The sequence below is a fragment of the Microtus pennsylvanicus genome, chromosome 6 (assembly GCF_037038515.1).
Source record: "Microtus pennsylvanicus isolate mMicPen1 chromosome 6, mMicPen1.hap1, whole genome shotgun sequence".
In the NCBI taxonomy this organism is placed as follows: domain Eukaryota; kingdom Metazoa; phylum Chordata; class Mammalia; order Rodentia; family Cricetidae; genus Microtus; species Microtus pennsylvanicus.
The window spans coordinates 107,474,351-107,497,174 of record NC_134584.1 but is presented as its reverse complement, the minus strand read 5'-3'; the positions used below and the strand labels follow the sequence as shown (position 1 = coordinate 107,497,174).

At 44.3% G+C, this 22,824-nt stretch overlaps 2 protein-coding genes across 8 annotated transcripts in view; both read right to left on the bottom strand.

Annotated features, from left to right (window-relative positions):
- Positions 1–285, bottom strand: part of Adat1 (adenosine deaminase tRNA specific 1) — a 32,761-nt gene extending 32,476 nt beyond the window's left edge. For 4 of the 5 annotated variants that reach the window (XM_075977266.1, XM_075977269.1, XM_075977267.1 and 1 more), the window contains exon 1: positions 84–267. The gene's annotated coding sequence lies outside the window, so the exon portion shown is untranslated. Of the gene's footprint in view, positions 1–83 lie in introns of all 5 variants that reach the window. The other variant, XM_075977265.1, reaches the window with a different exon arrangement.
- A 1,192-nt stretch (positions 286–1,477) lies between these two features.
- Kars1 (lysyl-tRNA synthetase 1) lies at positions 1,478–22,793 on the bottom strand. Of its 3 annotated transcripts, XM_075977260.1 has the most exons (15): positions 22,644–22,778; positions 19,385–19,564; positions 17,189–17,345; positions 15,468–15,633; positions 12,149–12,242; positions 11,649–11,835; positions 11,441–11,566; positions 8,743–8,862; positions 6,764–6,926; positions 6,489–6,662; positions 6,289–6,374; positions 5,780–5,865; positions 4,804–4,930; positions 3,070–3,213; positions 1,478–1,971 (listed from the first exon to the last, which is right to left on the bottom strand). In XM_075977260.1, exons 2-15 carry the CDS (start codon positions 19,528–19,530, stop codon positions 1,876–1,878), a joined length of 1,872 nt encoding a protein of 623 aa, XP_075833375.1. In that variant the 5' UTR covers positions 19,531–19,564; positions 22,644–22,778; the 3' UTR covers positions 1,478–1,875. The 3 variants fall into 3 exon arrangements, with proteins under 3 accessions (XP_075833375.1, XP_075833376.1, XP_075833377.1); XM_075977261.1 differs by lacking the exon at positions 19,385–19,564 and having other exon boundaries at positions 22,644–22,793; XM_075977262.1 differs by lacking the exon at positions 19,385–19,564 and having other exon boundaries at positions 22,536–22,745.
- Between the last annotated feature and the right edge of the window lie 31 nt (positions 22,794–22,824).

Sequence of the window (22,824 nt, the reverse complement as noted above, 5' to 3'; positions counted from 1 at the left end):
AAGGAACTCAAATAGGCATTTCTTTGACCACAAGTAACAGTCGCAAAGCTGAAAAACCCACTTTTTCCCCCCACCCTTCCTACCCCGGGGTGGGAGCGCCTAGCAGGACCGTGAGACCACTCCGTGGGAGCAGAGGACACGTGTTCTCCCACACAAAGCCGACTGTGTAGACCTGGCCCCGAGAACTGGACGCCAAGCTGGTGATCTTAAGACACTGTTATCCACACTTCACGCCCTCCACACGAACCGGTTTACCGCCGCAGAACCTGGTTGCGCAGCGGAAGTGACGTGTTAAAGGCGGCTTCGTTCAAGCTCCGCTCGCGAAGCATGATGGTCTTTGTAGTCCTTGAGTGGGAAAGGAGCCAAGTAGGCTCAGTTCTATAGCCAAGCCCTGCCTGTGCAGTTTTTGTTGTTGTTGCTTTTTTGGTTTCTTGAGACAGAGTTTCTTTGTAGCTTTGGATCCAGGCCTGGAACTAGCTCTTATAGACCAGGCTGCCCTGAAACTCAGAGATCCGCCTGCCTCTGCCGTCCAAGTGCTGAGATTAAAGGTGTGTGCCACCACCGTCCGGCTAGGGGTAAGGTTTCAAAACCGACTTACCTCACTGAATTTTGAACAGGACTATGATCAGACCCACTGGCAGTTTCCTACGTCGCTCATAACAAATCCTGCATGACTATTATGGACTTGGATGACATGGCTCCTCATGCATTTCTCTGCACGGGTAACAGATCCCTGTACATACACGCATGTATTTTAAGACTTATGTGCTCGTGTGTCAGTTTAGGCCCACACGGGCATGCAAATACCCAAGTTGGCTAGAAAAGGGCATGGGGAACTGGATTACAGATTGCTGCCTAACGTGGGTCCAGGGTCTCTTCAAGAACGGAAGTCACTTGCAACCACCGGGCCGTGTCTCCCACTCCTTGTCTATTCTATGTAAAATAGCCCCGCAGTCCTCTTACCCTGCTTGATGTTTTTCTTAGTGTGTGCCTCCACCAAAAAAGGACATGGACTTTACCTTGTCTGATTCTCTCTCAATTTTCCACTTAAGCCCTAAAAAGTAATTTCTGGGGCTGGAGAGATGGCTTAGCAGTTAAGAGCACTGACTGCTTTGCCCTTCCAGAGGTCCTGAGTTCAATTCCCAGCAACCACACGGTGGCTCACAACCATCTGTAACGAGATCTGGTGCCCTCTTCTGGCCTGCATACAGGTAGAACACTGTATACATAATAAATTAAGTATTGAAAAAAAAGAGTAATTTCCATGTTAGTAATTATTGATTTTTGTTCATTGCTGTGTTTCCAATAGTTCAGAACAATGCCTAGTATTGAACTGACATTAATATAAATTGGAAAGTTGGCTCAGGAGTAAAGATCACATTTTGATCCATCACTTGGCCTCAGAGGGCACCTGTACTACAGTACACACACACACAACTAAAAATAAAAATAAGTCTTAAAAAAAATACAAGCCAGCTGGTGGTGAATGCCTTTAATCCCAGCACTTAGGAGGCAGAGACAGGTGGATCTTTATGAGTTTGTAGTCAACCTGGTCTACAAAGCGAGTTCCACAACAGCCAGAGTTCTCACACAGAGAAATGCTGTCCCGAAAAACCAAAACTAAACAAAAAAAAAAAAACAAATTTACAATGACAGAATTCTAAACATTCATTAGACCAGCAGTCTGGGGGGGAAAAATGTAACATTACATAGGTAAAGAGAGAAACGGTTTATTTGGTAACAAGCAATAAAAAGAAATTCTTTAATTCTTCTCTCTCCTGGTGGTTGGACTTCGGTGGTTGGACGGCAACACACATGAACTCTGAGAGCAGACCTTCTGCTCAAGTGCAGAGAAGCCAGAGTCCCATTTATCCTCTAGACAGAGGGCCCAGCTGTGTTTTCTAGGGTCTCAGCGGCTGCTGCAGTCTCCTTCTTGTCTTCAGGCTTCATGGCAGGAAACAGAAGCACTTCCTATAGAAGAGGAAAACATACTTTGGAATTAAGAAGCACCATGAACTTGGTTTAGTGGCACAAGTGTTTAACCACAGCACAGGCCGAGGCAGGCGGATGTCTGAGTTTGAGGGCAGCCTGGTCTACAGACTGAGTTCCAGAACCCTGTCTCAAAAAGACAAAAGAAAAGGCCGCATGAATGTTTCTACAGTTATCCTATCTTTGCTTTTGTCTCTGTTGTCACTATATAACCAGCCACATCTATAGATCTGCACACCTTAGCCAAAACACGTGCACAAAACCTTCATGAATCAACACAGGTTTTCTAGTAAAATTGAGTTTCAGCTAGAGAGATGGCCCAGCAGTTAAGAGCACTTGCTGGTCTTAGAGAGGACCCAGATTTGGTTCTGAGCAGCTACATGGTAGCTCACAGTCATGTGTAACTTGTTTTAGGGGATTTGACAATTGGCCTCTGCTGGCACAAAGTATGTTTGAGGTGCAAAACAGTCATATGTATAAATTTTTAAAATTTATTTTTAAAAAGTGAACTTTCTTCTAGGCATACATCAATATAATCAATTCTGGTGTTAGAGGCGGGCATATCAGGAGTTCAAGGACACTGCAAACTTCAAAGCGTATTGCTGTGGTTGGTGTAATAAAAAGCTAACAGCAAGGCAGGAGGTATAGGCGGGGCTTCCAGGCAGAGAGGAAGCAGGATGGGCAGTATTGAGAGATGAGGCATCGAGCCACGTGATGAACGTAGATGAGCCTAGCTACCTGAGACCCTGTCTCAAAAACAGGAACAAAAAACGAGTAACATGGATTTCCTTCTCTATAAAATACAATAAAAAATAAAAAGTTTACACACCTTACAGAATTGACTAACATGAGGCAATATAATTGAGAGGACTTAGCATTTCCCTGGCTATTAAAGAAGAAGCAAACTTAGTATCCTTCCTGTCTCAAGCAGGAAAAACCACAATCCTGGAAGGTCAGATGCCCTTTAGTCTTCCACTGTGCAGGGGCATGAACTTCAGCAGTCCTTTATTTCCAGACCCTCCCTGATGTCTCCAGTGCAGTGGCGTTCAGGGAAGCATGTACTGAGAAGTTTGTGCGTACCTTGATATTGTTGGAATCTGTGAGAAACATGGTGACCCGATCGATGCCCATGCCCCAGCCGGCTGTTGGGGGCAGCCCATATTCCAGGGCAGTACAGAAGTTCTCATCTATGAACATGGCTTCATCATCACCAGCAGCCTTGGCCTAGACAAACGGAGTCAGATGTAATAATCTTCTAGTTCAGTGGCTCTCAACCTTCCCGATGCTGAGGCCCTTTAATATAGTTCCTTGTGTTGTGGTGACCTCCAACCATAAGATTATTTTCATTGCTACTTCATAACTGTAATTTTGCTGCTGTTATGAATTACAATGTAAATATCTGATATGTAACCCCCAAAGAGGTTGCGACCCACAGGTTGAGAGCTGTCATTCTAGGTCATCTTAGCACCCACCCACACATTAAAACTTTCGAAAGTACCAAAGATGTTCTTGACATTCAAGACTTGCTAGAAAATGGCTTCCCAGTAACTCTAGGATTTAGCTATTTCTCCCAGAGACCTGGAGGTTAGGCCTGATGAAACCTAGCTCAGAGATAAAAGCCCTATTTTAAGTTGAATGTGATTATACATAGCTGTAGTTCCAGCACTTGGAAGGCTGAGGCAGGAGGACTGACAAGAGCTGGAGGCTGGTCTGGTTTACAAAACTAATTCCAGGCCAGTCAGGGCTAAACACTGAGATCGTGTCCCAAAAACCCAATGGTGGCAGAGGTGGGATGTGGGGAGAGCAGGTATCCCTCATTATTTTATCAAATAGAATACAACAATTAAATTTTCCTTTTTTGGTCTCAGAATGTAGGCAAATTTCTCTGAACAAAAATGTTCTTCTGCTTGGGGATTTGGGACTCCAAACAGATGAGTTCTCAGCTACTACAGATGACACTAAAGAACCAGAGGCAGTAAAGTAAAGGCAGCTTTGGCACTGCCGTCCTTAGATCTTTATGTGCTGCTCATCCTCAAACCACCTCAATAAAGGCGCAATTTATGTCAGATGGCGCACACCTTTAGTCCCAGCACTTGGGAGGCAGAGGCAGGAGGACTGCTCTGAGTTTCAAAACCAGCTTGGTCTATAGACAGAGTTCCAGGACAGCCAGAACTTCATAGAGAAACTGTTTCAAAAAAAACCAAAAAACCCAAATCACCACACCATTGCAAAAAAAAAGGTATAGTCTAAGAAAAAGTGCATTTTTGCTAAATAAATAGAGGTGATCTTAAATTCATTTTATGCACTGTAAGATCAAAGCCCTGAGTCTCAGCTGGGTGTGGTAGAGTCACTCTAATCCCAGCCCTTAGAGGTAGAGACAAGAGGATCAAGGAATTCAAGGGTGGCCTTAGCGTTCAGATAGTGTCTCAAAAACGAAGAGCTCTACTTTAAATGCGACTTCCTCCTACAAAAGCCTCTTTATGAGCTGGAGAAACAGCTCGGTGGTTAAGAGATGCTCTTCCAGAGGACCCAGGTTCAATCCCCAACACCCATATGGTGGCTCACAACCACTGGTAATTCCAGTTCCGGGGGATCCAATTCCCTTTTTCTGCCCTCCCTGATCTTTGTAAGCACATGGTATACTAATACACATGCTCGAAAAATACCCATATACATAAAACAAAATAAAAAAATTAAAAAGCCTTTTTAGCTTTGGTTAAAATGCCAAGAAAGTGTCCATAGACAGGATTAAGGCCAGTTCTTCCTGGTGAGTGAACTCAGCGGTGAAATAATATCATTGCTCTCCTTCCTTACTTTGGCCTGTTCCTCAAACAGCTGCCGCTGTCGCATGGGATCATTCAGCTCAGTGTAGGCATTGCAGATTTCCTTCTTCATGACAAACAGCTCAAAGCGCTCAGTTAGACCCTCTTTGGAGCGGTGCCTGGGAACATGAGACCACAGAGGATGACTATTCAGGATTCTCAGAATGTACCTGGCTCAAAAATTGAGACCTGAAGCCTCATTGATGCTCAGCACCAGTCACTGGAACCAGAGCAGTGAGAGACCAGAAGATTCAGTTATATTCACAAGCACGGAGTTGACTGACTTCATGCCCTTCTCTTTGCTCTCATACTCTAGGCTGTCCACCTGCTTTGGTCAAGGAGGTATCAGCAAAAGTCTAGCATGTCTGCTTGTTGAGGCTTGTTCTTTTGGAATGCCTGCCTTGGGAACCTGTTGGGAGCTATAAATCCCTGGCCTCTTGACTTTCTCAGATCCCTTGACTGCTGGAGTGAACTGAACCTGAGACCTCGCCTGCAGCTGAAAGATCCCGAGCTGGGCGTGGCTAAGGATCCCTATATAAGCTGCCCCTACGCACAATAAAGGGGGCATTGGTATTCTTATATCAAGGATGACCTGTGTCCACTCTCTCTCTCTGTCTGTTTGTTTTTAAGTCTCCAGCTAAGTTCCCAGCTCGCGTACAGTACAGCCCGGGATTTTTTACAGGAACCCTACCACCATGCAGACAAAAGCAGAACCATTGACAGAGAAATCACACTGAAGAGGCCCTAGCAGAATTCCCAACCAAGTTTCTGCATCAACACATGGCACAGAAAAACCACTAAGTCAATGCAGAACATCAGAACTGTCACTTCACACCATTAACCTGCTTTGGTGAAAAGCAGTACTGAGGACGGAATGTCAGAGTCCTAATGTGTGCTAACTAAATGCTCCTCTGCACAGGGACAGCCTTACTCGAGGGTTTTTAATGTAGCAACAAACTGCGTCTTACCATTTGGCCAGAGGGCTCATAATCTGTGGGTGATCGCAGATGAATGTTGGATTGATGCACGTCACTTCAAGGAACTCTCCAACAAGCTTGGTGAGAAAACAAAGCAGAACTAGACATGGCTTCTGAATACCACTGACGGTCCCACCCCAGGAGGAAGCCGTAGCTCCCATGCACAGGGGCTCATCTTACAGCCTTTTCAGAGGACACAGTATTAACTAAGAAAATATACACGAACTATTCGGCACAGAGCATATTATAGTTGAAAGTTTCTTTTTGCTTATATTTTATGGGGCTTGGGATTGAACCACCCCTTTCCAGGCCTTGACTTGCTAGGTGAGTTCTTCACCACTGAGGTCCATTTCCCAACCCAGTTCAAAGTTTGTTAATCTGCCTGTTCCTCTGTAAGGTTTTCCTGTGAAGCTGAAGGAAAGCATTTTCCTCAGTGGGACCCACTTCCTAGGGCTCAAGATGCTGGTCAGCACTGGATGAGCACAAAAGTGGTGTCTCACCTTATCCAGGAGTCTGGCTGTGGTCCGAGGTGGGGGGCATTCAACAGCTTTTGCAACACAAATATCATCAAGAATTTTTCGAGTTTCTGTGATAGAAATGTACAAGTTAGGACAGGGAACATCACTGTGGTCTTGGTAAAGTTTCTATAAATACAAAATGAGACATTTTAGCTCTGACAGGAAGGAGTATAGTAGTTTACCTTCAGTTTCAAAGAGGCTGGTTTCTGGCAGCTTTACTCCCAGGGCTCTCTCAAGCTCTTCTACCATGCTGATTCTTCGGAAGGGTGGGGTGAAGTCAATCTCATAGGCTTGGCCTTCTGGCCCGTCTGGATGGTAGGTGATCTTGTAACTGCCTGTAATGCTTTTCACCATCCCTGGGAGAAAAAGCAAGCATCTCAGGAATGAGAACGGGACACTCTCTTCTGAAAGCAGCAAGTCAGTCTCTCAGACCTGAGCTGTGGACAGTAGGACTCACCTGACAGCATCTTCTCCGTGATCTCCATGAGGTCGTGATAGTCTGCATAGGCCATGTAGAACTCACAGGTGGTGAACTCAGGATTGTGAGTCAAATCAATCCCTTCATTCCGGAATTGGCGCCCAATTTCATAAACCCGGTCAATGCCACCAACCACCAGCATCTACCAAAAACACAGGGCCATAGTCATGTGCTAACAGCGCGGTAAGCTCCTGTGCCCTAACTGGTTTTCACAGTGTAGGTATGCTCTCACTCCAAACAGCACTCTGCTGTCTTTAGACTCCTGTAGCAGACATCATTTTGGTTTTACTTGGTGATGCAGGACTTCCGAGTCTCTTCCCACGTCTTTGTTATTTCCAATTTGATGATCTGAGTTGCTCCAAAGCCTCTTCTGGGTTGTGACCCTGCTCCACCTACCAGACACACTAATGATATGTGATAGAAGCTTCTAAAGGAAGGTGTAGGTAGTACACAGAATTCACTCTGGTGAAGGGGACCACAGGTGGCCATCTTTCAAATAGGCTGCAGAGATCCTAGTTCAGTCACTTGTGCCCAGTAGGAGGCAGTGTTCCCTCTGACAAAAGCCCATGGCTGACTGTTAAGGTAACTGTGGCTTCCTAACACAGGTAAGTTTGGTCTTGCTTTAAATGTCTACAACTAAGAATCTTGGATGACAATGTTTGTATTTATACTGTATTTATTTATTTATTTAGTTTTTTTTGGGGGGGGGGCAGGGTTTCTCTATGTATTCTGGCTGTCTTGGAACTCACTCTGTAGACCAAGCTGCTCTCAACTCATAGAAATCCACCTGTCTCTGCCTCCCTGAGTGCTGGGATTAAAGGTGTGTGCCACTATTGTCCAGCTATTTATTTATGGTTTAAAGATTTATTTATTTATTATCTATACAGTGTTATGCCTACAGGCCAGAAGAGGGCACCAGATCTCATTATAGATGGTTGTGAGGTACCATGTGGTTGTTGGAAATTGAATTCAGGACCTCTGGAAGAGCAGCCAGTGCTCTTAACTGCTGAGCTCTCTCTCCAGTTCCAAATTATTTTTAATTTCTAAAAAGAAGTTAAAATAAACAAAGTTCTTTTATGAAAGACTAAACTTAGAAGGACTGGTGCTGTGGGATAACCCATCTGTGTGCTGTTAAATTTTACTGTCACTGGTTAATAAAGAAGTTGATTTGGCCTACGGCAGGGCAGAATAGAGCTGGAGATAAACCCAAGCACAGATACTGGGAGAAAAAAGGTGGAGTCAGGGGGAATACCAGCAGTTTCCGGAAGAGTAAGATGCCAGAGCATTACTAGTATGACATGGGGCACGAGGCAATATACAGGTTATTAGAAATGGCTTAACTTATATGTAGAGTTAGCCAGTAGAAGCTTGAGTAATCGGTTAATCAACTATGATTAATATTGAGCCCCTGAGTGATTATTTATTAGTGACTGCGGGGACCAGTGGGAGGGAGGAGGAAGAGAACCTGGTCCAGCAGGGTGTGTGCGTGTATATAGATATATATTTTTCTTTCTGACATACGGTCTCACTGATTAGTCTTGGCTGGCCTAGAATTCACTATGTAGACCAGACTGGCTTCAAACTCACATCTGCCTGCCTCTGCCTCCCAAGTGCTGGCATTAAAGCTGTTTGCTACCATGCCTTGCCAGTAGTAAAGTTTCTGAAGAAGAAAACCAAAACAAAACAAACAAGACTAAAATTAGATCTAATCCAAGGGAGGCTGAAGTTAAAGCTTTTACAACTGAAGGAGAACATGTATACACTTGTATTAATGCCTTCAATCCTCGGCTGTTTACAAGGAAACTCTACAAGAATCACTACCAACAAACCTGAAGAACTAGAACACTATCCTGGATGTTCTATCTTTGATGTTCCTTATTTCTGATTGTACTAGGCTAGTCAGTGAGTCTCCTGGCCTCCTGCAATTTGAAGGAAATGGGTGTGTGATTATTGACTACCTTATGGTAGAGTTCCGGAGCAATTCTCATATACAAGTTCATGTCCAGCTCATTGTGATACGTGATGAAAGGCTTGGCCACAGCTCCCCCTGGAATGACGTTCATCATGGGAGTTTCAATCTAAAACAGACAGAAAGAAACAGTTCTCAGATAACAGAAGGCTTTGAGGACAGTTCATTCTTTGCATGTAACATAGTCTAGGCCTGTCATATACCAAAAGTAAAACTTTGTTATATAAGTGCTTGATGAAGAATACATCGTTAGACATTTTAGAACTGCATCTCTATCTATATTAATAACACAGCACTTATGCTGGGCAGTTGTGGAGTGTGCCTTTAATTGCAGTACCCAGGAGTTGGGAGCAGGTGGATCTCTGTGCTTGGAGGTCAGCCTGGTCTACAGAGCTAGTTCCAGAGGACAGCCAGGGCTCCACAGAGAAACCCGGTCTTGAAAAAACACAACAAATAACAAAACAAATGAAAACAACAAGAAAAACACAGCAGGACTGTAAATGCTGACAAGTTGAAACAGACGTCTAAGTGGATGCTGCAACTTTCAGGTTTAATTTACTGTGGCCGTTTGAATGAGAATGGCTCCACAGCCTCATATATTTAAATGCTTGGTCCCGGTAGGTGGGACTGTTTGGGAAGGATTGAGTTGTAGCCCTGTTGGAGTAGGTGTGGCCCTGTTGGAGAAAATGTGTCACTGAGGGTGGGTTTTGTGGTTTCAGAAGTCTACACCAGGCCCAGTGTCTTCTTTCTGTGTCTACCTGCAATTGTAGACCAGGGTATAAATTCTCAGCCCAGTCAGTCTGCCTGTCTGCTGCCAGCTTCCTGCCATGATATTGGACCACCTCCCTGAAACCGTAAGCAAGCCACCAAGTAAATAGTTTCTAAGTTGCCTTGGCCATAGTGTCTCCTCACAGCAACAGAACGTTACCTAAGACAGTTACAGTATTTACTACTTAAATCTTTTAACTTTTATTCTATGTTTAGAAATTCAAACATAAGCCAGGGATGGTGGCACTTGCCTTTAATCCCAGTACTTAGAAGGCAGAAGCAGTCAGATCTCATTGAGTTCAAGGCCAGCAAATAAATAAATTAAGAAAAAATCCAAGTTAAAAAGTATTAGCCCACATGTATGATATTCACTAAAATATTACAAAAGAGAACCAGAAATAATCCAAATTATTAATACAGGAAACAAATATGTTCTTTAAGAAACAGTGGGGAGACTGGAAAGATAGCTCAGAGGTTAAGAGCACTGGAGGCGCTCTTCCAGAGGTCCTGAGTTCAATTCCCAGCACCCACATGGTGGCTCACAACCATCTGTAATGAGATCTGGTGCCCTCTTCTGGCAGCAGGCAGCTCTTGCTGAGGACCCAAATCAGGTAGCTCACAACCAGCTGTAACTGCACTCTATGGGGATCCCAATCCTCTGGCCGCCAAAGGTACTAAAAGGCCCTGGCACTCACACACACACAATACAATTAAAAAACAAAAACAAAAAAATAGGCCAAGGATTATAGAGGACACCGGCATCCTCCTCTTATACTTTGCACTTGGATACATGCACACGTGCATAGTGCATACACAATACACAGACACACAAACATACACACATCAGAATGACAAAAACAAAATATCCATGTGACCCCAGAATGTTAAAAAAAAAAAAAGGGCAGCACAGGTCATGCAATAGTATCAGGATTTGGGAGACAGAGGCTGGTGGATCTCTCTGAGTTCAAGGCCACCCCAGGCTACACAAGATCAACGCAGAAACAGATAGACCAGGCCTGTTTTGCTTTTCTGATCTTCAGCCTGAACCCCAATATCTGTCTCTGGGTTTTTATTATTCGTGCTACATATGCATATAGTATATATGTGTGTGCATATATGTGAACACACACACAGTAAACAGTGCGGGAGGGCATATATCAAATTCTAATTTAGGAAAGTAAGTCAGGTGAAAAAGCAGAGTGATTTCAGTTTTGTTTGTATTATTTCCTTTTTTTAAAAATATTTATTTATTTATTATGTATACAATATTCTGTGTATGTGCCTGAAGGCCAGAAGAGGGCACCAGATCTCATTACAGATGGTTGTGAGCCACCATGTGGTTGCTGGGAATTGAACTCAGGACCTTTGGAAGAGCAGGCAATGCCCTTAACCAATGAGCCATCTCTCCAGCCCTATTTATTTATTTCTTACCTGAATCTGTATATTACATGCACTTGCATTTTTCATACTATATAGCCCTGGCTGGCCTGGAAGTCACGATGTATACCAGGCTGGACTTGAACTCACAGAAATGAGCCTGCCTCTGGCTCCCATGCTAGAATTAAAGGTGGACACTACCATGCCTAGCCTCTAAAGAATTTTAGCAGGTCAGGGATTGGGCTGAGACAAATCTATGTATCCCTGGATGGCCCTGAACTCACAGAAATCTGCCTGCTTATGCCTCCTAAGTGCTTGGATTAAGGATGTGTGTCATCATAGCTGGCCTCTAAAGACCATTGTTATAGAAAATGGCATCACTACACACGGGTGGCACACTGCTTTCCTAATGAGCACTAAACAAGATGGACAAGGGGGTGTTTCCTTAGGCATGCAGGACATGGAGGATATGCTGTGGACAGTGAGAGACAAGCATAGCAAGGAAAGCATCATTCCAGGTAAAACCCTCTGCCCTTGGTCACCTCGAGGAATCCCAGCTCATCCAAGAAACTTCTTATATATGTGATGATCTTAGAACGGACGATAAATTTCTGCCTCACAAAGTCGTTCAGTATCAAGTCCAAGTATCTCTGGCGATACCTTGTCTCCTAGAGCAGAGGCAGCAGTCAGAAGACAGTCTATGTGATGGCATGAATCCTAGGGGCCAGCTCGGACAGCTCCACAACTTACCTTGTCTTTGAGGCCAAAGTGAAGATGAGGCAGCATGTGTAAGCAGGGGGACAGGAGTGTGATTTCAGAGGGGATGATGCTCAGCTCACCCTTCTTGGTTTTCCCAGGATTTCCCCGAACTCCAATTATATCTCCCCGGCGCAGTTTGTTATTGATACGAACAAATTCTTCCTCTGATTTATAATTCCTGAGTGGAAGGAAAAGTAACTGAATGTACAGTTCTTTAAATTAATGCAGACTCCTGGCTTACTCAGGAAACCTTCACCAACAGCTTCCATGAGCCCAGCAAGAGGGAGCCCCTGCTTCAGGGACAACTGCTGGATCCTTATTATGCTTGCTGTCCGGTAAGTAAGATCAGACACTGTCAACGCAACTGTACCCAACCATGTTCCACTCAGTGCTACCCTAACTCTAATAGCAATGGGAAAGGAGGACCACACTAGCTGTGTCTTCAACCAGCCCTCTGTTACTCTGGATCTCTAACCGATATTTCTACGTACCTGGAGTTGGCCATGACTTGTAACTTGACCCCCTCTCCTCGAAGGTCATAGAAGATGAGCTTTCCCCCAGAGGCTCTCTTGGCATGGATCCGACCTAGAAAAAAAATAGAAAAGACACTGACAGAATGAGAAACCCTTTAAGCTCTCTGGGCAACACAAACCACAACAATCTGAGCGTGGCCCGAGGTCCATGGCCTCTCTTTGTCAAGTCAGTGATTTTCATTAAACAGTCAAGGCTGCACAGGAAGAACTTTAACAAGAGGGTCAGTGGATTCCTGGATGATGGCAGTGGTAGTGACAACACAGGGTTGGGATTTTTCTCAATCCTTACATAAACAGCTAGAGCTGTTACACAGAGAAATTCTGTCTTGGTAAACCATAAACAACAAACAAATAAATGTATGATTGGATAGGCTAAGTCAAACCTATTAATAAAAGTTTATGTGGGGAAAGGCCAGGCACAGCAGCACACTCATTTAGTCCTAGCACTTGGGAGATAGAGGCAGGACTGCGTGAGACCCCCCCCCCCAAACAAAACAAAACAAAACCCAAAATCCCAAGTTATATAAAGTTATAGAAAAAGATATTCCTAAAACCTTATAATATAAGCAACGGCAAGACTTTCATATAGGGGAAAAAAAAATCAGTGGGCAAGGAATGGGCATCTGATGATCTGAGAGCTGAAGAACGACCGAAAGGCCAGTGTCCACTGAAGAATGTGAACACTTTGGATTAGGTAGAGGACGGCAGGTTCTCTTTGCAGGACGAGACCAGACAGGGCACTATAAAGCAAGGAAGAGGAAAAAAAACTAGGAAATCCCAGAATTGTAACCAGCTACTATGTTTACGAACACTTCACAGAAACCAGAGAGTACAGTGAAGTTGGGAACGAAACCAATCTTCCTTTAAACATACCAGAAAATGAGGACTGGGTATATAGTTCCGAGGGTAGAGTGTTTGCCTTCCAACCACAAAGCTTAATTCAGCCCCCAGCACCACATAAACCAGGTGTGGTGACTTCTGCCTGTGTAACCCTAGGCAGTGACAACAGGGTCAGGAGTTCAAGGTCATCTCAGATTACTAAGTAAGTTCAACACCAACGTGAGACCTTGTCTCAAAAAGAAACAAACAAATCTAGGATGAATTTCACATGAAAATTAAGCAACAGGGGCTGGGGAAATGGCTCAGAGGTTAAGAGCACTGGCTGCTCTTCCAGAGGTCCTGAGTTCAATTCCCAGCAACCACATGGTGGCTCACAACCATCTATAATGAGATCTGGTGCCCTCTTCTGGTGTGCAGGCATACATGCAGACAGAACATTGTATACATAATAAAGAAATTAAAAAAAAATTAAGCAACAAAGAAACATTAGGTGGGCTGGGGAGATACCTCAGCATGCTAAGGCAGTGATATGAATTTTATTAGACAAAGATGGTGATATGATCTGCAGGCACCAGGTATGCACAAACAGTATCTCCACTAACAGCTGCCTGATGGATTATAGCAAGCATAGCCAACCTTGCCCTCCCACCAACAACTAACCTAATTGGAGAACTAACAGTTACAATCTCACTATTCTCTTGATCAAATCCTTCAACTGTTCTCCTATTTACATAATTGTTACCACACAACGAGGTAAATTAACCACGGTGCACACACACACATGCAGGCAAAACATTCATAACAATAAAATAAATCTAAAAACTAAACAATTTGAAAATCTTGTCTAAAAGCACATTCATATAACATCAAAAAAAGCTTTGGTGGATATGGTGGTGACACCTGTAATCCCCACACTTGTCAGGAGTTCAAAACTAGCCTGAGCTACATGAGACCCCGTTTCAAAAACCAAAACTTAATATCAGAAGCTAAAGAGACAGAAAACTTAGATGACAAGCATGAGGACCTGAATTCAATGCTAGAGATCACAGCAGAGGAAGGAAGGGCACACCAGAGAGAAGGCCCAACAGTTAACAAGACTCATGCTCTCTCAGAGGACCTGAGTTCAGTTCTCAGCACCCATAGTGTTGGCTCACAGCTGCCTGCATCCTAGCTGCAGGGGATCTGACACCTTCTGGGCACGCACACACACATTTTAAGATAACTCTAAAAACTAACTTAAAAAATACTAGGTGTGGCACTGATTTGTAATCCCAGTGCTGAGGAGGCAGATTCAGGGGCATCCCTGGAGCTTGCTGGATAGCCAGCCAGTCAGCTTAGCCTACTCAAGCTTTAAGCCCATGCGAGGCCTCATCTCAATAAAAATGCAGATGGCACCTGAGCCTAAGGAATGACACTGAAAATTGTCCTTTGACCTCTACATGTATGTGCACACATGAATTGAATACATGGATGGACATACACACACACGGAAAATTAACAGGCTTTTGACATTTAGGTATTGCAAACATTCTTACACAATAAGATTATGGGTAACTTTTTTCCTCTTTATTTTCTGTGAATGTCACACATTTTCTCCAATTAGTAGTTTTACTATTTTGGGGGGAAGGCAAGAAAAAGACATTTAAAAACCTCACAATCCATAAATAATGTTCTAGAAATAAATGTCTGAGAGTAGAGACAAAAAAAAAATGAAATTAAATGACTGGGTCCATGGTTTGGGGGAGGAAGAAAATCCTTCTAGTGGATTCCAGAGAACATCCCTTTCACAGGAGTTGTGCCTTAAGCTAGACTGTGACCCATGTGTCAGGGCTGCTCTACTTTCTGTGAGGAGATAATAAAGCTACTGTCTCTAGCAAAGCAGCTTCAACACCAACTGGGGATAGGGCAGCAGGGGATCTCAAGTTTGATGACAGTCTAAGGTAGACACAGCAAGATCCTGAATCAAAAAAACAAAAGGAGGGGGCTGGAGAGATGGCTCAGAGGTTAAGAGCACTGCCTGCTCTTCCAGAGGTCCTGAGTTCAATTCCCAACAACTACATGTACCCTCTTCTGGTCTGCAGGCATACATGCAGACAGAATACTGCATACATAATAAGACAATAAAAACAACAACAAGCCGGGCAGTGGTGGCGCACGCCTTTAATCCCAGCACTCGGGAGGCAGAGGCAGGTGGATCTCTGTGAGTTTGAGGCCAGCCTGGTCTACAAGAGCTAGTTCCAGGACAGGAACCAAAAGCTCCGGAGAAACCCTATCTCGAAAAATCAAAATAAATAAATAAATAAAAAATAACAACAACAACAACAAACCCAAAAAACAAAACAAAACCAAGACCAACTCAGGCCCTCCTTTGTGTCGGCAAAGAAGTCTGCCTGCCGTGGGATGAGAATGGCAAGGGAACTTCGGGGGGCCTTCCTACCTGCCACTTTTAAGGTGGTGTCAGTCAGGTGGTCCCCGGGCTGCAGGTGACTGTACTCTTGGATGAACTGAGTCAGGGAGATGTCCACATGGAACTTGTGTGGGTACGGGTCCTCCCCACTGACCTTCAGCTGCTGGACGGCTTGACTACGGATCTTGTAGTATTGCTGTTAAAAAAAAAAAAAATAGAGCCAGTCCTCAGAAACGGAATGCGTCAGATTGTGGTGTCTCTTGCAGAGCGCTGTATTGTGACTTTTCTTGTCCCTGTGCAGAATACCTTACCGGACAACTTGGAGGAGGAAGGAAGAGCTATTCTAGTTTAAGAGGATACTGTTAGGCAGAGACGGCATGGCAGCTGGAGAAGCTTGTTCAGACCATCAAAGACTTATAGACAGCTTCATCTCGATAGATCAGGCAAGACAGACAAGCAGGCCGGGATGAATGGGGCTGAGCCATAACCCACTAAGACCCACCACCAGTGACCACCTCCTCCAGTAGGCTCCATCTCCTAAATGAGCAGCACCATCTGAGGACTAAGAGGACACAGGAGCCTGCACGGGGTACAGTCATAACACTAACAGAGCCCTTTGTATACTTGAAACAGGACTGCCTATAGAACAATATTTGTATGAAAAATATGTAGAACCACACAAGGAATTCAAAATACAAGATTCAACAGAATGAAAAAAAGTGGAGTTTGTCTAAACTAATAAAAGGGACTGCATTTGCATGGTGGAGTGGCCTCTTAACTAACTCTTCTGGCCACACGTTAGACTCTTCCCTCAGACAGGCTCAGGGAATCGCATGGTACAGATATGGGGTATTCTACCACAGGGGTTGGCAATCTTTTTTTTTTTTTTTAAGAAGATGCCAGTTTTCTTAACAGCTGAGCCATCTCTCCAGCCTCCTACAAGATTTATTTTTAATCATGTTAATGTATGTGTGTCTATGTCGGGGTATGTGCATATGCATGCAGCTGCCCATGGAGGCCAAGGAGGAAGTGGGATCCTCTGTAGTTGAATGGAACAATAGATGGTGGTGAGCATCCCGACTGTGTCCTCTGGGACAGCAGTGTACACTCAAAACCAAGGAGCCATCATCTCTCCAGCTGCTCATCTACTGGAGTTACAGACAGATGTGAATTCCATGTGAGTGCTGGGAATTGAATTCAGGTCCTCTGGAAGAGTAGCCAAAGCTCTTAACAACTGAGCCACCCCTCTAGTCCCCTAACTCTACTGTTAATAGTAAAAAATTAGCCTTAGAGTGTTACAAATGGGCACGGCTGTGGTTATGCACAAAACCAGGAAGGGCGCATGAAGTGGGAGAGCGGAGCGTAGATGTGGCAGGTGGAATGTGTTTGCCAACATAAGCTCTAGTCTATCTTGAGGGAAGATACCTCCCCTCTGATGTTGCTACAGGACATAAGCTCTAGTCTATCTTGAGGGAAGATACCTCCTCTGATGTTGCTACAGGCTCAGCTACTTCCAAGGAAGATTAAGTAGCTACTCAGGAGTACTGGTCTCTCCAAATTATTTGGACTTAATTTTAAAAATTCAGGGCCCATGCCTCTAACTAAAAAAGGTGGACACTGCCCTCCCCAATCCATTGGCAGTGGTTCTAGTTCTTATTTGTCTTGTTAGTATTTGGCCTCTCATACTGTCTGTCATAGCCTCTCAGAAGCTTTCCTGTGTCCATTCATAGTAGTGACCCAGGGGAACTCACGTTTGGATCCAGAGTCTCCTCCTCAGCACCCACGCCATTGTCAACAGTATGGTTGGTGGCAGCAGCAGCCTGGCTCAGCTGCTTCTCACTGAGTTCTTTCTGCTTGGCCTCTTTCTCTGCCACTTTCTTCTCAGCTTTCAGGCGTCTCTTTAGTTCACTGTTGGGAAGATGACGACACCCAATGTGAAAGCTGCCTGCCTGAAAACCCCTCCCCCAGAAGAAGCTCATTGCCACTCTTCAAAAGTTGAAGAGCCTGTGGAAAACGGTCCTGTTGGGTTCCACACCCCTAAATAATCCCACTCCCCAACAGTAACCTGTTAGTCACTAAACTCAAATGTGAACAAGACAAAAAAGAAAACTTAAGCTTTGAACAAAGATGCAACAGGTCATTTCTAGCCTCCGGTTGGCATCAGAAACCCAGCAGACCCAAGATGCACAAGGGCGAAGAGGACACATGTACCAGCTTATGTTTAGTACTGGAACAGAGGTTTCCCAGGAAGAAGATGAAGTACCTACAGCACTAGACAAGGCTGTGACAACCCAGTCAGGCCAGGCTCTCCCAGAGGAGTTAGGCTGTGGAGAGAGCTGGTCCTCAGATGTCTCCCTCAGAACAGCTGTCAGACTGGTCTGAGGCTGGGATATGGCTCAGTTGGAGAAGTGTTTGTGCAGCCTGCACAAAGCCTTGGGTTGATCCCTAGCACGGCAGATGTGATGCCGCACACCTGGAACCCCAGTATTGGAAGGTGGAGGCAGGAGATCACAAGTCATCTGCAGCTAGTGAATCTGAGGCCAGACCGAGACCCAGCTCAAAACAAAACAATAAAACTGCTCCGACTTTAACATCAGAGTAGAACACCACACAGCATAATACAGTGAATGCTGTACCATGTTTGTAGTCAAACTGCCTCGCGCTAAATTCTAAAACACTAAACCACTTGAGTGGCCTTGAGCAAATGACTCATCATGTAGAAAATGGAAATAAGACCACCAGTTGTATGGACTGAGATATTAAAAAGAAACGACCGAATCCCAGAGTTTAGTTAGCACTCAAAAGTGAATTTGGGGTATCTTTTACCACACAACATTCTGCCTCCAGGGCTGAAACTAGACAGATTTGGATGTCTTTCTGATTGAGTCTCTCATTATCCAAACTTCATACATGTTATGTGAAACTCAAAAACCAAAACAATGGGGGAAACTCTGTAACCCTTATGATCTGAACTTGCTATCTAAATCCAGGAAAAATAAACTTATTTGGATACTCAAGAATATCTTCATTAGTCAAAGAGAATTCATCAATCATTCATGTCAATCATGCTAACATACTATCTGGCTTTTATTTTGTTTTTTAGACACAGTTTCTCTGTGTATCAGCTTTGGCTGTCCTAGAACTCTGTAGACCAGCTGGTTTTGAACTCAGAGATCCACCTGCCTCTGCCTCCTAAGTGCTGGGATTAAAGGTGTGTAGAACACCGCCCAGCCTCTGGCTTTAAAATATACCCTTCACTTTCTTGTGTTTGTTTTGTAGTACTGGAGGTTTAACCCAGTGCTCCAAGTGTGCTAGGCAAAAGGTCTAATACTGAACACCCCCAAGCTCCTTTTTTATTTTGAAATGGGACTGCTAAATTGTTTAGGCTGGCCTTGAACCTGCAACTCTCCTCCCTTGGCCTCCTGAGTCCTGGGATTATAGATATGCACCATTGTTTTTTGCTGCGGTATCATTTTTCAATATGAATTTAGTGAATTCAAAACAAAACAAACAAACAAAAAAGCTTGCTGGGTAGTTCCACGTCAGTCCCCAAAGCTACAGAGAATCCCTGTCTCAGGGGAAAAAAAACAAAAAAAAAAAACCCACCTTGGAGCCAGGTGGTAAAGTAGCTATGCCTATAATCCTGTAGTAGGGAATGAAAGAAGACCTTTAGTTTAAGGCCAACTTTCATTATAGTGAGTTTAAGGACAGCCTGGTCTGTATAATAAAACCATGGCCCAATAAACAAAAAATAGTCAAAGTAGTTTAATGAAAAAGAAAAGAGAAAGGACTGCAAGGAGAGGACTCTGAACTTATAAAGTTAGGAGGGATTCTTGACTTGGGTAATAGAGATCTGCTTTCTTAACCTGTCTAAGACTTAAGACAGCTAACAGACACTGAAGGAAAGGCTCTGCTCCCAGAGCAATAAAGAAGGTAACAGCACCAACCTTCTTTTATCAGAAAGTGGCTTGTCCTTGCGGAGCGTTGTGAAAGGAGCAAGTTGACCCAGTCGAAGGTCCCTCCGACCCCATTCTGCCCACGAGGTTTGGCGCAGGGACCCCCTAACAAGCCTGACAGCAGCTTGCATCAACATGGTAGCGCACCCTGGAACTAATGATTACCACCACCTAGCAGGAAACAGAGATGTGTAGTCAGAGGGGACAAACAGTACACAGCCACTCGACCCGCACTCCTGAGGAGGGGAGCCATGATTTCTAGTAACGTCCAGGTGTCCCTCTGAACTTCAGTCCCTCCTGACTACCATCTGCAGTGTTCTCAGTCCTGACTATGGAAACCAAAAAGCTTCTATCTTGGATTAAGAACTCAAATGCAAGCCAATCAATAGCTTACATACAAAAATGCTCACAACATCCTAAAAGTATAGAAAGCAAAGGTGGGGATCTGAAGTGTGGTTTCTCCTCTCAGGGTGGAAAACTGGCTACTGGATGATGATGAAAACATCAAATTTTAGACAGTCCCAGCAGGTTGACAAGAAGGATCATTTGAGCCTAAGGTTGAGAACAGCCTGGCTAATATGATGAAAGCCCATCCCAGAAAATAAAACAACCACAAAAGCACCAGCTGCACAAAAGCATTTCCAAGTCATAGAAAAGACCAGTGTAGAGTTTTAGGAACAAGGAGGAAAGAAAGGCTAGGTCCTCAGACAACACCACATTTACGTATCATTAATACTAGATGGCATGAGATCTACCTGGACCACACGCTACTTGTTTAAATCATTTGGAGAGAAATATTTCATTTGAGAATGAGTGATGTGAGATAGCCCATTAGTTTTAAACTTTGAGGACAGTATCAGGCATAAAATGGTCCTCAGTAAAGATTTCAGACCAAGAAATTTCAAGAACAATTAAGGAAAAAGAAGGGGATGTTAATCACTAAAAAATTTATTTTAGCCCATGATAATCTAAGAACATACATCAAAACTGGTTTATTTTGCCAGGTGGTAGTGTCAGAGGCAGGCAGATGTCTGTGTTTGAGGCCAACCTGTTCTACACAGCGAGTTCTAGGATACCCAGGGCTACACAGAAAAAAAAAAAAACCTGTCTCAAAAAACAAAACAGACAACCCCCCCAAAACAAACAAAAACCACCTGGTTTATTCTAGACAATTGAGGATCACAGACTTGACATAGGTGTCACTTCAGACCAGTGCTTGAAGGCACACGAGGAACATATACTTTTATTATTAGAGCCTGCATGGAAACCAGCATCTTACCATTAAGTCACCCTCCCAGCCCCTAGGAGCACACATTTTTACATAAAAACAATCACCTAGGACCACAGTTTGTAAATCTGAAAAGTGGACATTAATATTTCTCTAGGAACATTAATACTGAGATTAGACAGTTTGTATAGTGCCAGTATGGTGTTTAACAGGTCAAAGTGCTCAAAAGAGCGAAGAAAGTCATTTGAAAGGATCTGTGAGGCTGTCAGTGGTGGCGCACGCCTTTAATCCCAACACTCAGGAGGTAGAGGCAGGCGGACCTTTGTGAGTTTGAGGCCAGCCTGGTCTATAAGTTTAAAAAAAAAAAAAGTGTGAGACTTTCTTAATTTGCTCAAAAATTGAGCTACTTTCATTGATTACTCAAAATGTCAACTATGATTTAATAAACTCCACCCAGCTTCCTTTAAGGAATCCATCAACTCACTCTTGACAACCTATTAGGGAGTTAGCAACCCATAAATTTAAACATTTCTTTTTTTTTTTTGATTTTTTTTTGAGACAGAATTTCTCTGTAGTTTTTGGTGCCTGTCCTGGAACTAGCTCTTGTAGACCAGGCTGGCCTTGAACTCACTGAGACCTCGCCACCCGAGGGGCTGGGATTAAAGGCGGGGAGTGCTGGGATTGATTAAAGGCGTGCTCCGCTGCCGCCACCACCACCATCCACCACCCGGCTAAATATTACTCTTAAAATCCTTCTAATATACACAAAGCAGAAGCCTAGACACAAAAGGAAAAATCAGTTCTTATGTAGAATATCTCTAGTATTTCCCTAGGGCTCAACAAGAGGATTGATTGCTGGTGCACAAACTAAAGCTATGTAAACTACTATTTCCTACATTTCTGGAGGGCACTGTGTAGCTCTTCCAGGCCCTATGAAGAGTCAAGTTGTTGCTCATGTTCTGTGGTTCATATAAGGAACCCTGGATTAGAGCAAGTATAGTCTTTAGACCCTATAACAGCCAGTTAAAGGGAGGTTAATCTAACTTCATATCCACCTACACTCAGATCTGGCGTGGTTTACAAGGACACAAACAGCAGCGCAAAGGGGAGCCTGGTGCATGCCGCTGAACAAGACCACTTGCTCACTAGTCTCAGATCCTTTGAGTGGCACACATGGGTAGGTGCGCAACAATTTGAGAACGAACCCCCTTTCACATATAAGATGCAGAAGGACCTTGGATAAGCCAAGAAAAAAGTTTAAGGTTCTTGTTAACAGAAGAGCCCACAGAGCTTAGCAGCTGGCTTGATTCCGGAACGTTAGCTCACCTGAGTGCTTCCTAAAAGGTTCAAATATGCAAACCGTGGTTGTGGGAGGGCACGGAAAACATATGTCCCGGGAATGGGAATTGCTTTGGAGTTTGTCTCTCTGGGAAACTTTAGATAAGAGCGTTCGGTATGCGGAAACTGAGTTGCTATCATGTAATTGTATAACAATAAAAAAGCCTTTTTGAGAAGTTACAGTCAGTCAGTCCACTAGAAGCTGACTTCTCTGGGGCCGCAAAGGCTAAAAATAAAAAACCATCCTAGATTGACCCCGCTTCCTCCACGGACCCGCGTGAACCGAACACCCGATCCAACAGGTTCTTCTCTGAAAAGTTAAGACATTTAGCCATTTTCCAATCTATTCACTGGGGGAGTGGTTCAATTTAAAAAAGCATTTCTTAAAAGACAGGGGAAATAAGTTTCACTTTTCTTTCTTGTCACCTCCCAGTATCTGCGCTGGCTTCCCCTCCGCACGCTCGTCCCTACAGTCAGGACCAGGGAACCCACCAGCCAGGACAGCGGACCCCAGGGCGTTCCGGGGGCTGTAGTTTCCAGGGCGCCGCACCTCCATCCTAACATGTGCTCACCTACCGGAGAGGGCAGAGAGGCCCCTGGCTCAGTCGCCTTGGGAGGAAGCCTCCAGGTACTTCCCATCGGACCACAGCGACAGAGACACTAACGACTTTCAGCGACACTTACTTCTTGCTTAGTTTCGGCTCGCCATCCACTTTTACTTCACTATCCTGCAGCGTGGCCATCTTCCCACCAGCCCGACCTAAAGAAAAAAAAAAAAAAGAAATGACTAGCGTAGAGCTGCAACTTCCAGGTCAAGACCTGAAGCCCCGCCTCTTCCGGGGAAGAGGGACGGCCCTCGGCTGGC